The sequence below is a fragment of the Indicator indicator genome, chromosome 11, assembly GCF_027791375.1.
Source record: "Indicator indicator isolate 239-I01 chromosome 11, UM_Iind_1.1, whole genome shotgun sequence".
In the NCBI taxonomy this organism is placed as follows: Eukaryota; Metazoa; Chordata; class Aves; order Piciformes; family Indicatoridae; genus Indicator; species Indicator indicator.
In genome coordinates this window covers 21,190,495-21,203,324 of record NC_072020.1, presented here as the reverse complement: position 1 = coordinate 21,203,324, position 12,830 = coordinate 21,190,495, and the positions used below count along the sequence as shown (strand labels likewise).

The following is a 12,830-nucleotide window of genomic DNA, read 5'->3' as shown; positions in this document are numbered from 1 at the left end:
TCCTGTTGGCTGCCTTCAGGTATTGGAAGGCAGCTATAAGGTCCCCCTGGAGTCTTCTCTTCTGTAGGCTGAAGAACCCCAGCTCCCTCAGACTATCCTCACAGCAGAGGTGCTCCAGTGCTTGGATCATCTTTGTGGCCCTCTTCTGGACTTGTTCCAACAGTTCTGTGTCTTTCTTATGATGGGGACAACAGAATTGGATGCAGTATTCGAGGGGGTCTCACAATAGCAGAGTAAAGGGCAGAATCCCTCCTCTTGCCCTGCTGGCCATGCTCCTTGATGCAGCCTAGGATATAATTTGCCGTTTTGGCTGCATGAGCACACTGCTGGCTCATGTTGAGCAACTGCTCAATCAATACAGCCAAGTCTCTTTCTTCAGGGCGCTACTCTCAGCCCACTCTTCACCCAGATTTGTGCCTGGGACTGAGCCAACCCAGATGCAGGACCTTATTACTAGGTGGTTGGGTTGTTTTTTGAAACAAAAAAACTATTTTGTTCTTTGTCTAAAAGAACAAAATCAATAGAAGCAATTAGAAACAGACTTGAAATCTTTTAAGTGTTTTATTTTCACAACTTGTGATTGTTTGATATTGGTTGATTTTAGAAAAGACAGAGTAATTTTACTTAGAAGTACGAGTTAAACAGAGTGCAAACATCAGCTCTGATGAAAATGATTACTTTCAAACTAACAAAACCCCAACCCTCAATATATGTGAGAAACATTTGAAACCATACCTAGCAAACTTTCTCCAGTCATTTGAGAATGACCTTACCCAATTATGTGCCAGTTATGCAATCATGTTCATCAAATATTTTAATGCACTTTTAAGTGCTCCAAGTTTTCCTTAATCTTTAAAGTGAACATTTGCTGACAGTAAATCTGTTGCAGGTCTGACACAGGAAAGGGGATAAAAGAGTTCATACAGGTTTAGGGTGTAGTTGTAGTGAAAATGCAGCACAGGCCAGCTTTTTATTTGAGGTTTTATAGCTTCTGCTGTAAATATTGGCATAACATAAATGACACATATTGTAGAGCTATGGCATATGTTGCTTTTGAAAGAAAGACATTATCACTTACTCAGTGAATTGAGGCTTCATGTTACTCCCTGCAGACCATGTCATACCCCTTTCCAACCTCTCAGGACCAATGATGTCTCCAAACCAAACATCTGCTTTTCCTTTCAGTGCAATTATTCAGTGTGCTACTGGGGGCAGATGGTTGTTAATCGGCAGATCATTAACGTGGCAGGCCGCTCTCTCCTGCTAGCCTTAGAAAGGTCACAAGGTGTTAAGTTGCCTCGATCCAGGCTGGTAAAATGCATATCTTTTGATTCACTTGGATTTTTGATGTATAACTGCAATTGAATTAGTTGATACGGTCATGGAGGAGCTTTTAATTAAACCCTTTTTCCTTAAAAAAGTAAAATATTGGGGTTTTTGCAGTGTTAAGCATGATGCAATGAAGAGGTGGTTAGTGTCAATTACACTGTAGCTGTCAGAAAGTTTGAATGCTGAAGTCTGGTGAGAGTGAATCCTAATCAGATGGCAGTGAGGACGCTCAGCTGCTCTCTAACAGAGTCTCCAGCTATATGTGTCAATTTATTTCAGAATTTAATTTAGCCCTAATGATGAAGAAATCTCTCTATTCACACAGTCCTGTCAAGTCAGCCTTTGGACAATCTAAATGAAGTAGACGAGGGCTTCAGGGAGAAGTGGCAGAACGATCTGCGGAAGAGATTTCACTTTCTTTTCCATTCACACAGGTTATATTGAGGAAGCCTGTATCATTCCATGTCCTTCAGACTGCAAGCTGAGTGAGTGGTCCAACTGGTCTCGCTGTAGTAAATCCTGTGGGAGTGGAGTAAAGGTTCGTTCAAAATGGCTCCGTGAAAAACCCTACAATGGTGGAAGACCCTGTCCAAAGCTAGATCATGTCAATCAGGTAATTTGATTTCTACCTACATTATCGATGAAGTTCTCTCCATCCCTTAGATAACACTTTTAGCTGTATTGTTTGTTGATGTAGAGAAACTACACAACATAAGTGACAGATGTTGGTAGAAGGAGGAGTCTGTGTTGGCTTAGCTTTGCTCAGTCAGCAAAGGGTTTTCCTTCATTAATTCTGCATCTGCAAGATCATAGCCTGTTAATTGACCTACAGACTGGAGACAGAAAAACGTTCTTACGTGCAGATTGTGAAGGCCACATGTCTGAAGATCTCTTACAATGGGTAAAATGTATCATTACAGATGCTCAAACTGGTAAGATTCTTAGTGTCTTCCCCAACCATCTTAGATCAAAAAGCAAATTAAAACTTCTCAAAACACACAGTATCAGACAAGCATCCCTTAGTGTGTTGCAGTCAAGCGTCCCTTAGTGTATTCCTGTTCCAGGAACGCTTACCCTGGTGCTGCAATTCCAGTGAGGAATACACTTCTGAAGTCCATCTCCTAAGCTGTTCCACTAACCACATGTCTTGTCCAGTACAGGGCAGCCTGGCTGCACAGTCTGGATCCTCTTCAAGTAAAACTAAACCAGAAAACATGATCCAGGATCATGCTGGGAGTGCTTTGACCACTAATGAGCATCTAGTTTAGCACTAGTCCAAGTCAAACCTCTGAATCTTGTTTGCTCCTACTTGCTTAAAAAGTTTTAGAGAGAAAAACATTCCTTATCAATTAAGTTACGCTCTTCAGAGTTGATTTATATTCATATTACTGTTGAATTTAATTTAGTCTGCAGAGGCATGTTAAACAGCCACACAGTCTTCTCTGTAAATATTCAAAGATTGAAATTCTTTTTTTTTTTTGCTGTCAATTTACATTTGAATAAAAATGCATGTACTTAATATTATCCTATTGACATTTTACTGGCACAGAGTGACATGACTTGTCGATCTAATTTTCTACTTTAGGAAATGTAATTAATTCTAATTTAGAAAACAGCTAGTGTTAAACTGCAGCTAATAAAATGAGTTTGTGACTACTTTAGCAATATACACACAAAAAAAGAATGAAGGTTGCTGGATTTGGGTCAGCATGTAAATATGCTTTAAATTAGGAGGAATGTGTTTCAATAGGAGAAAATTACAGTCTCTGCAGAAGGCTTTTTCCTTTTTTCATATGCATGTGGTAAGTAAGAAGCTTCTATTTTTCTGCATCAGAGGTGATTTTGCTACAGAACTGTTAGCCACTTGCATGCAACGCTATTGCCCTCTACTGGTACTCTGACTTGAGTTTGATTTGTTGCAGTGGTACACGTGTGCTAACCAGATAATAATAGATGATTCAAGATGTAATTATTGTAAAAATAAAACTGAAATATAGTGCTTCCACGTGAAGGCTGCTCTACAGATAAGATAGGAATGGTGAAGAAAACAGAAGCTGTTTCTTTTAGTTTGAAATACGTTCAATGTCAACTCAGAAACATGCAGGGAATGCACGTGCATTCAGGTTTTAGTTGTTTATTTACTCTAAATGTGATGCACCATTCACTCATCTGGAAAATTACTGCCTTCTCAGAATATGTATTTCAATTATAAAATTTAACTTGCTTTAAGTACATATTTGTTACTTATATATAGAACATGCTTATTGGTATATGCAAAGCATAACGGTTAGACTGGGAATTTGGTGCCTACAAGTGGGAAGATGATGCGGAAAGGGGCTCTGCTGTGAATTGTGAACTCTGAGGAAAGACTGCAAGGTGTTGTCTAGCCCATGGATGAAAAGAAGGGAGGCAGTCTGCTGGCATGTACACAAAAGGCTGTTGTAAAGAAGGACGAAATAATATTTTTTTATGGCCATCCTGGATAGGATATAAGACAGTAGGCTTAGAGTGCTGCAAGCAGATTTTTGGTTGAGGCTTTGGAAAACTTTATAGTGGTAAGGCTGGTGAAACACTGAAATAAGTGCTCCATATGTTTGTCAAGTTTAAGAACAATTTGCTCTCAGGGCTGACAAGTATGACTGTATTTTGGAGGGGCACTGTCTCACTGAGCATCATGTCTCCTGTGCCATGCATGCCAAGGTGACTCCCAAACCAGCTGAATGAAGCTTGCTCAGTACTCACTTCCCTAGGAAAAGACTGTTAGAGAAAATTGCATTCTTCTCTTCGTTGGCTCCAGGTGTTACTTCCCTTGTTACATCACCCAACTGCTTTGGCCTGCAGTCATAGATACAAAAGTGCCAGCAGGATCAGAACACCACTAAACACATGCAGTGCAATATAGAGCTCTCCTTTGTCTTTCTTGCAAGATGTTCAATATTTATGTTTCTGGAAAAAGCAGTTGAATATGCAGGGTTTATGTATTTCTCATTATGCCAATCAGGGTGAGACATACAGAGACATTTCCCTAGATTAAGGCTTCTCTATTCTCATTTTGGAAATCATGGACATGAATAAATAAAGTGACACTTTTCTGTATGACTACAAATTGTGCACTGAGTCAAATACCTTCCTGAACATGCAATTGCACCATCCATCTTTAGACCTGAGTTAATGCTTATGTACCCTGAATAAGGCCCAAATACGCTGACTGTGGTGGTCTTCTGATCAGCTGCATAGTGATGTACCATGCTGTGTATTGGGGTTCAAGACACTGATGTGACTTTGTGACTTGATGGTATTTTGTTAACTGATAAGCTACCAAACCTTCAGCACTCCTTTGCTGCTGAAGCAGTGTTGCTGAAAAGAAACCAAGGAGTTTTTTAAGACAATGTCTTAGACTGTGTAGAAATATTGGTTGTCCTGCCTTGGTACCCAGAATGATATGCAAAGTTAGCTGGTACAAGAGAATTTTGAAGCAATGTGCTTGAAGTAATTGGTGCATAATTAAGATACTCTCTGAAGGACTAAGGAACTTTGGAAGGATAAGGACTGCCAGTTCCTTTTATGCCCCTGAATCAAGTGCACCTTAAGTGCAGAAGAGCTTTGATTAATAGAGAAGTCCAGTATCCTCCAAAACCACTGAAGGTTTTGGAAGGAAACTGGATTCCCTGCTATGTGAAGAGTTGGTGCTCGTTATAGGCAAAAAGGGAAAACAATTTTATCATATCCTAGGGACCAGGAAAGAAACTAGCTAATTTACAATCTTTTCTAACTAGCTGTGATTTATAAACCTTTCTTTTCTACCAAGGGCAACCTTCTTACAAAAATGACTCATTATAGCAAGGGAGAGCCAAGAGTTAAAAATTGGATACGTTTTGGTTGGCAGAAGTCATAGAATATTGTGTGTAATAAAAGCTAAATAAATGTCACTTAAATACCTATGCTTCACCCTAATTATTCTTTCTTTTTATCTTTGTTTTTGCTTTGGGGGTCCTGAAAATATTTTCTTCAGGCTCAGGTAAGAGTTTCTAAAATACACATAGAAATTTCACATGTGCTTCATGATTGTACTCCAATGTTTATGTTGTCTGCTCCTCTTTTTTTCTTTTTTTTTTTTTTTTTGTAATGTATGTTTGGGGAAGCTATGGAACCTTGTATAAATTACTATATGAGATAATATTTCAAATTTGTATTCAAATCTAAACATAATACTAAAGCTGGTACACAAATACATTAGAGTGGTTTTAAGTATCCACAATGAAAAGTGAAGTAAACCAGTATATATTGGCATGATTTACCTTGAGCTCACCCCTCTTCAGATGTACAAAACCCTCACAACTAGTAACAGTAGGATGGAATAGTTGAGATGTGAAGGATAGAACTAAAGTTTTAGCAGAGTTTTAGCAGCATATTTCTAGAAGGTATGCTCTAGGAATAACCTAGTTACAGCTTTTATGTTAGTTGTGTTGATGTTATCAGTGGAGATATCATAGTATGGGCTTAGTGGCAGAGAAAACCAGAGAACTGGTTATTAGACATCTTTTCTTCTGACTTTTTGGTATTCCTGTAGTTTTCTACCAACTTTTGTCTGTATTACTGCTACAGCCTCTAAATCAGCAAGTTTACATTTTTTATTCTTACCAGAAAGAACTTTAACTTTTTCTTTCTTTTTTTTTTTTTTTTATTATGATCACTGCTGCATGTTTGTCTTACTTGTGTGCATCAAAAACTGACCTTCAATGGGAATTCCAGGTATATGAGGTAGTTCCCTGCCACAGTGACTGCAGCCAGTACATATGGGTTACTGAGCCCTGGAGTGTCTGCAAGGTGACCAATGTGGACTTGAAAGAGAATTGTGGAGAAGGTGTTCAAACAAGGAAAGTCAGGTAAACCAGCAGTGCTCCTCCTTCACTTGAGGGAATGGTCACTTTTGCATGGCTGTGTTTAATTTGGTGTAATTCTGTGCAATGTAGAGTGTTAATTCAAGCCATAGTATTCTGGACCAGGGCCCTAACTGATGTATATCAGAATAGCTTCAGTGAGTGCATTTTGGCTCTGTCTGTGGATATGGGCTTTGATTCCTAGTTCATAAACTAATGTATATTCTACTTACATTACTACAACACTGTAATGTATGATACTTGTGCTTTTCTGAATGGTGAAATGCTCCTCTTTCTATACAAAACTATGACTAAAACCCCCTTTTTAAGTACATATATATTTGGGAATGGTAGTTACACAGGAAAAAGTGGCAAAAATGGAGTGAAATAGAAAAATCCAGAAATCTTCTATGCTTTATTGAACCTGATCTAGACAATTTGTATACTTGCTCATAGAGCTGTAATCAAAGGTTAATTAAAGCTACCCTCATCCATGGAGTATGGATTGGCTGGGGTTTGTTTTATTTGTTTTGATGTCTAGCCACAAAGGAACAATTTGAGATTATAAATCTGAAGAATCAAGCATAATGTGAATTCAGTTTGAAGGTCCAAAATGAGAGCTGGCACACTTTCAGGATTTTTGCTCACAGTAGCACTGTTTCCTCAGTGTAAACAGTTACTTTAAGAAGGCCAAAGTCTTAATCTTCACTTGACCGTGGAATCATAGAATGGTTTAGGTTGTAAGGGACCTTAGAGATCATCCACTCCAGCTTCCCTGCCATTGGCAGGGATGCCTCTCAACTAGACTTGGCTGCTCAAGGCCTCATCCAGCCACAGCGGGGAGACATCCGCAGCCTCCTTGGGCAACCTATTCCAGAGTCTCACCACCCTTGTACTGAAGAACTTCCTAAGATCCAGTCTAAACCTACTCTCCCTCAGCTTCAAACCATTCCCTTTTGTCCTGATGCTAGGCACCCTTATGAAAAGTCCCTCTCCAGCCTTCCTGTAGGATCCCTTCAGGTGTTTGGAGGCAGCTATGAGAGTATTTTCTAGGCTGAACAATCCCATCTCCCTTAGTTTATCCTCATAGCAGAGGTGTTGATAGCTACAAAGTCTATGGATAACGGTTATCACACAGGAGCATCTCAACAAATTCCTGTAAGAATACTCTTAAAATTACTCCAGTGGGAAAAAAATCTAAATTATTCAGTCTTTATTTTCAAAAACAGACTTCAACACTACCATGCAAACTAAAGGAAGGTAGCTATCCCATCTAACTTTTCGCTTATTATAACATAATACCATTAAGAAATTAATTCCACAAAGCTAATATATGCTTATTCTGTATCTCTTGTGTTTACATTGGAACAGGGAATGTTTCAAAAATTAGTTTAGTCAGAAAATGTGTAAAAAAAAAAAAAAAAAAAAGTCCCAGATGGGATCAAGTGTAAGAAACTGAATATTTCTCTGTGTGTGAAATTCATACCAGCTTTTCTCTTGCAGTTCTGGAAAACCAACAAAGGCTCTTTATTTGCATGATCCTAGCCATATACTAGTTGCTTTTCTGCTCACAGGTGGAAGGGATAATTTAACAATAGATGCCTCAGCATTGGAAATACTCTAGAATGAAGACTGCCATCTTCAGCTTTACAAAACTAAGCATATTAATTCCTCATCTTATCTAAACCTCCATCTGCTAATTTAGTATATAATCATTAAAAGCATCTGTTAGGGATTAATACTAAAAATATAACATTTAAAAAGGTTTAGTAGTTCTAGATGTAAAATTAACAGTGGCAGCATGCACAAACCCATGTCTAAACTGTAGATGTTTTGCATTATTCCGACATGGAGGTAAGCTATTGTCAAGTAATTTACCTGCCCAGAAGCTCTCATCAAATCTCACTGATAAGAACTAATTATGATTAAATTCTGTACACTTCTTTTAAATGGTGTCATCTGCAAAACCAAGGATTACTTTTGCCTCTTCAGCTTTTCTTTGATATTCATGGATCAGTTCTTAGTTCTGTTACTTCAGTTACTTCATGATTGTTATGTGCTGATAAATTGTTAAATTCTTCAAAGTACTGTGGGACAATGTTGCTGTACAAAATCCATGGCAAATGCAGTTTGCATGTGGTTCTTTTTTCCAGGTGCATGCTAAACAGTGTGGATGGTCCTTCTGACACCGTGGAGGACTATTTGTGTGATCCTGAAGAGATGCCACTTGGTGCTAGAAAGTGCACATTGCCATGTCCCGAGGACTGTGTTATGTCTGAATGGGGATCATGGTCTCGATGTTCTTTGGTAAGAAATATACTCAAGTGTAACATTTGTTGGTTTAAGAGAGTACTTTAAAATATACACATGGCATATTGTGCAGAGATACTGAACTGAGCAGTGATGATCTGTGTCTGGTTTTACTGTCATCATTTGGGTCATTAACAGTTGGTTGCAAATGAAGTGTGCCACTATTTTTCATTAAGTGAAATTGTTCCAAAACAAAATATTATGTCCCCAGTGGTTCTTCTTTAGTGTGGTTGAATAGCTTGGGCAATGGCTCGTGAGTCTAGTGTGAGCCTCCCCACAGCAGTGCAGTCACTGTACTAAAAATGTCACTGTCCTGTAACAAACAAAATCTGTAGATCAAGACTGAGCATAGAAAGCAAAATTTGGGTCACCTCTACCCTTCCTGCCAGTAATTTCAAGAAGAAACATCAAAACCACCACAGCAGATATGAAAAATTGTTTCAGGACCTCTGAGTGTTCAGGCTGTGGTACACTATAGCGTTTAGAAACTGAGCATCTCAATATTCAGTTTGGGGTGAGCTAGTTCCAAAGTACTAGTGCTGGAATATGAACTAATTGGGAAAGTACTGAGGTGTTACCAAGTTAGAGGATGTTTCATCTTGTGTGGAAGCAAGGCAGAAGAGGAGACTAAATTCTCTCTGAAATGACAAGGAAATGGTTTCTCTTACAAAAAGGCATGAACCTGTTATTTTACATGTGAGTTTTGTAATGGGGTTACTTGAAGGGTTGTTATAATGAAGAGATATCAGAGTGCCAAGATATCAAAGCTGTTTCCAATCTCCTTTCCAAGCCGTGTAATGGCAGTAGTGTCCGTGAAAGATCAGCTGAGTCCTTGAGACAACCAGATGAAGGAAAGTCTTGTCCTGCTGCCACCGAGACAGAAGTCTGCACTTTGAACAAAAACTGCTTCCACTACGACTACAATGTGACAGGTATTTGTGATGTGGGGATTAGTGACAGCCTGCGACTATGGCTGACCTCCATTCGATTTACAGGTTTTTCAGTTTTCTCTTCTTACCCAGTGGGAGTTGTGGATCTTGTATGGAAAACTGATTCAGGCCACTTGATCCAGATAAAATATTACTGCAGGCTTTGTAACTTGTGTGAAGGGTGCAATCTGTAACTCCAGGGAATTTATTTTCCCAATAATTTTGTGATTTGCTTAAAATCCATGCAGATGAAACCAGGAAGGCGTCGTGGCACTGACTATTTGCAGTGAAAGCTGCAGTTTCCAAACATGCATAGCAGCTTGGCTTTGTGAGCCGTTGCTTGTGACGATTATTTTAGGCCATCAGAATTGGAATTGGGTAGGAGACGGGGTCATTATGAGTTTTATCTAAGTGTCTGATGAATTCACTTTTTGCAGACTGGAGCACGTGTCAGCTCAGTGAGAAGGCTGTCTGCGGTAATGGTATCAAGACACGGATGCTCGATTGCGTTCGCAGCGATGGCAAATCAGTTGACCTGAAGTACTGTGAAGAGGTGAGTGGGTGCCTGTGAGTAAGCTCCCTCCTAATGGTACTAATTAATGCTGAGACAACTGAGCTCTACAGCATCTAACCCATCATCACCAGATGTTTTGCAACACTATTCATGGATTGTTAAGTACTTCTGAAATGAACTGTGCCGTCAACAGTGATTTTGAGACAATTTCCTTCAGTTACTTTTAAGTGCCTCTGTGAACGTATGCTAATTATTATGTCCTGAAGGAAATTACTTAGAAACAATAATTAATAAAGTAGAATAAAGGTAATAAATCTTCATCAGAACACTAATCATCATTTTAATTTCATACATTTTCTGCGTGGAGCCTTGGAAAGCTGCCAGTATCAATCATTTACTCAGTGCATTGGAAAATATTTCTCATGTGTCATTCTGCAGCTGGGCTCAGTGCTAACTTGTGTATCCAGCTGTGCAATGCAAAAGATACCCAAGCTAGTGTGAAAAAAATGTGCAGCATGAATGCAACATTAATTAGGAATATATATAGAGAGGTAGCTAACAGACAAGAGCCCTTCAGTTTTGAAAGAACCCTTTTGCAAAAGTTCAAGCTAACTTCAAATTTGACAGCACTGCTTTTCTGACATTCTGTGTGTTGATCTTTGTTTTCAATTGCATGGAGATAGTAATATGAAGGAAAATGGAAGAGAGCACAAGTGCAACATTAAGGGCAATCCTACATGTGTTTCTGGTTTTCCTTGCCACCCTGACACTGGAAAAAAGTAACTTGCAATGAGGGACTAAGATGGATTAGCCTCCACAGCATCTTTGGTACCAACACCTTTTCTGTTGGGCCTTCCTGGCTTAGTAGCTGCTCTTTAGGATTTGTCCGTAAAGGAGGACCTCATAAGAAGTGGGATAAGTAAGGAAACTCATCATGTACTTTGGACTATAGTTTTGCAATTGTTATATCTGTCCTGCTTAGAGTTCTCAAATCCCCTCAGACATCCTGGATTCCTTTGTAAGTTCTTAACAAAGCCAGGAAGTTTCAGCTGAGGCTGGTCCCCTACTTTTGTCTCAGATTCATCCTTCTCACCTAGGTCTTGGGTTTATGAGGAAACTTAATAATTTGATCATTTTTGTCTCAGGAAAAAAAGATCTGGCTCCCTACCAGCAAATTTCTGTGAAATTAATAGGGGAATGCATAGATGTATTCTATTAATGTTTTAATGCATTAGGGCAACAACAAAAAATATTGACTCTTCGGTTGTTTGTAAGAGACTGAAATATTGATTGATATACATACCACAACATGATAAAAAATATCCATTCACATGAATATTTCAACAGGAAGATATATCCTTTATTAGATTTAAGGGGGAATATATTTCTTTTACCAGTAAAGCCAAGAAATTATTCCAAGTATCTGAGCAACAAAACATGATGACATTTTACTCTGAAATTTCATTGCAGTAAACCTCAGGAGCTTCCCTACAGTTAAGAAATTAAAGTTCATTACTCAAAGCAATAATTAGGGTAACAAGATAGTATCTCAAAAGCTACTTGCCATAAATGACTGCCAAACAGACATCTCTGTAGTGAGGTCCTGGCATTATCAGCAACCAGCATGATAGTCTTATTTGCCCTTTTGATTTACTAGACCTTGCTAGGGATGCAGAGATACAGAGAGAGCTTTCCTCTAGAAAGCTCTGATCCACTCTCTAGTCATACTGTTAAGGCTATTTGTTGAATTATGGATGTGTAAGAAGTGGTACAACAAGGTCAGAAGCTGATCCAATAACTGTGAGGAGTAAAACCTGTTAGCCTGATTAACAGGAAAGCCAAGCCGTTGAGATCTTACCAGACCCTTCACTCTGACGATGTGACTTTCCAGGTCATAAGAGGAGAATATTGAAGAAACTATCAAAATATCAAAACTATGCACTTCTTACTAATCTAATCACAAATGTTCCTTCAGAGTGGTTGTTTTTTGTTTTAGGGGTTTGGTTTTTTTTTCTTGGTGTTTTGGTGTTGTGTTGTGTTTGATTTTGGTTTTTTGCTATGTTTTTGCATTACAAGGGCACTGCAGCAAGATTAAGTGAAGTTCAAATTAGGATACGTGTGGGTAGAAAAGTGGCTGATATGAGGAAGATGAAATAATTTTGTAATGATTTAGGTAATAGAATTTCCCCTGGGCTATCATAAAACTTTATAGTAGGTGTATGAATAAAACAAAATTTTTTTGTTGAATTTATGTGTAGGTACTTTGCAGAAATGTGGTTCTTATTATTATATGCATATATAGCTCTAAACCTATCCTGATCCCTATGAAATGAAGACACCTGACTGCAGTGTCTGAGTTCCTGTACAATATGTGATTCAAGAAACTGATAAAAGCCATATATATAAAAAAAAAAACTTCTTCATGCATCAACATAGTCAAATACTAACATTTCTTCCAAGCCCCTGTGTCTGGGTTTCCTAATGTGTCTGTACATTCTTGTGTTTGTTTCAGTCAATGAGCTAAAGAAGCTAGCCAGTCATCCTGATTACTGCCAGGATAAATCAATTTCTAGAGCTTAATTCCTAGTGCTTGTTATGTTGACATAGTTCCCTTCAAACTCTCAAGGCACAGTAATACTGCATTGCTTGGTCTCTAAGTCTGTAAAATTAGCACATCACAAGAACTTGGTTCGTCTTTTGCTTGAATATTTGAAAATCAAATCAGCTAAAGCAGGCTGCTCCTGGTCATATTCACATTTATGGGGTTATTTTGATTCAGTACTGTTGATTAAAGATCAGTAAAGCCCAGAAACTAGCGGTTTTGTCTGCCTTATGAAGCAAACTTTTCTGTTTTATTGGTGAATAGTC

The 12,830-nt window shown here is 38.5% G+C and overlaps 1 protein-coding gene across 1 annotated transcript in view; it reads left to right on the top strand.

Annotated features, from left to right (window-relative positions):
* THSD7A (thrombospondin type 1 domain containing 7A) overlaps positions 1-12,830 on the top strand; it is a 200,559-nt gene that overhangs the window by 171,990 nt on the left and 15,739 nt on the right. The window contains exons 15-20 of the mRNA XM_054384872.1: positions 1,764-1,942; positions 5,342-5,347; positions 6,082-6,215; positions 8,363-8,516; positions 9,310-9,451; positions 9,886-10,001. Coding sequence (XP_054240847.1) covers positions 1,764-1,942; positions 5,342-5,347; positions 6,082-6,215; positions 8,363-8,516; positions 9,310-9,451; positions 9,886-10,001 — 731 coding nt within the window. The remainder of the gene's footprint in view (positions 1-1,763; positions 1,943-5,341; positions 5,348-6,081; positions 6,216-8,362; positions 8,517-9,309; positions 9,452-9,885; positions 10,002-12,830) is intronic.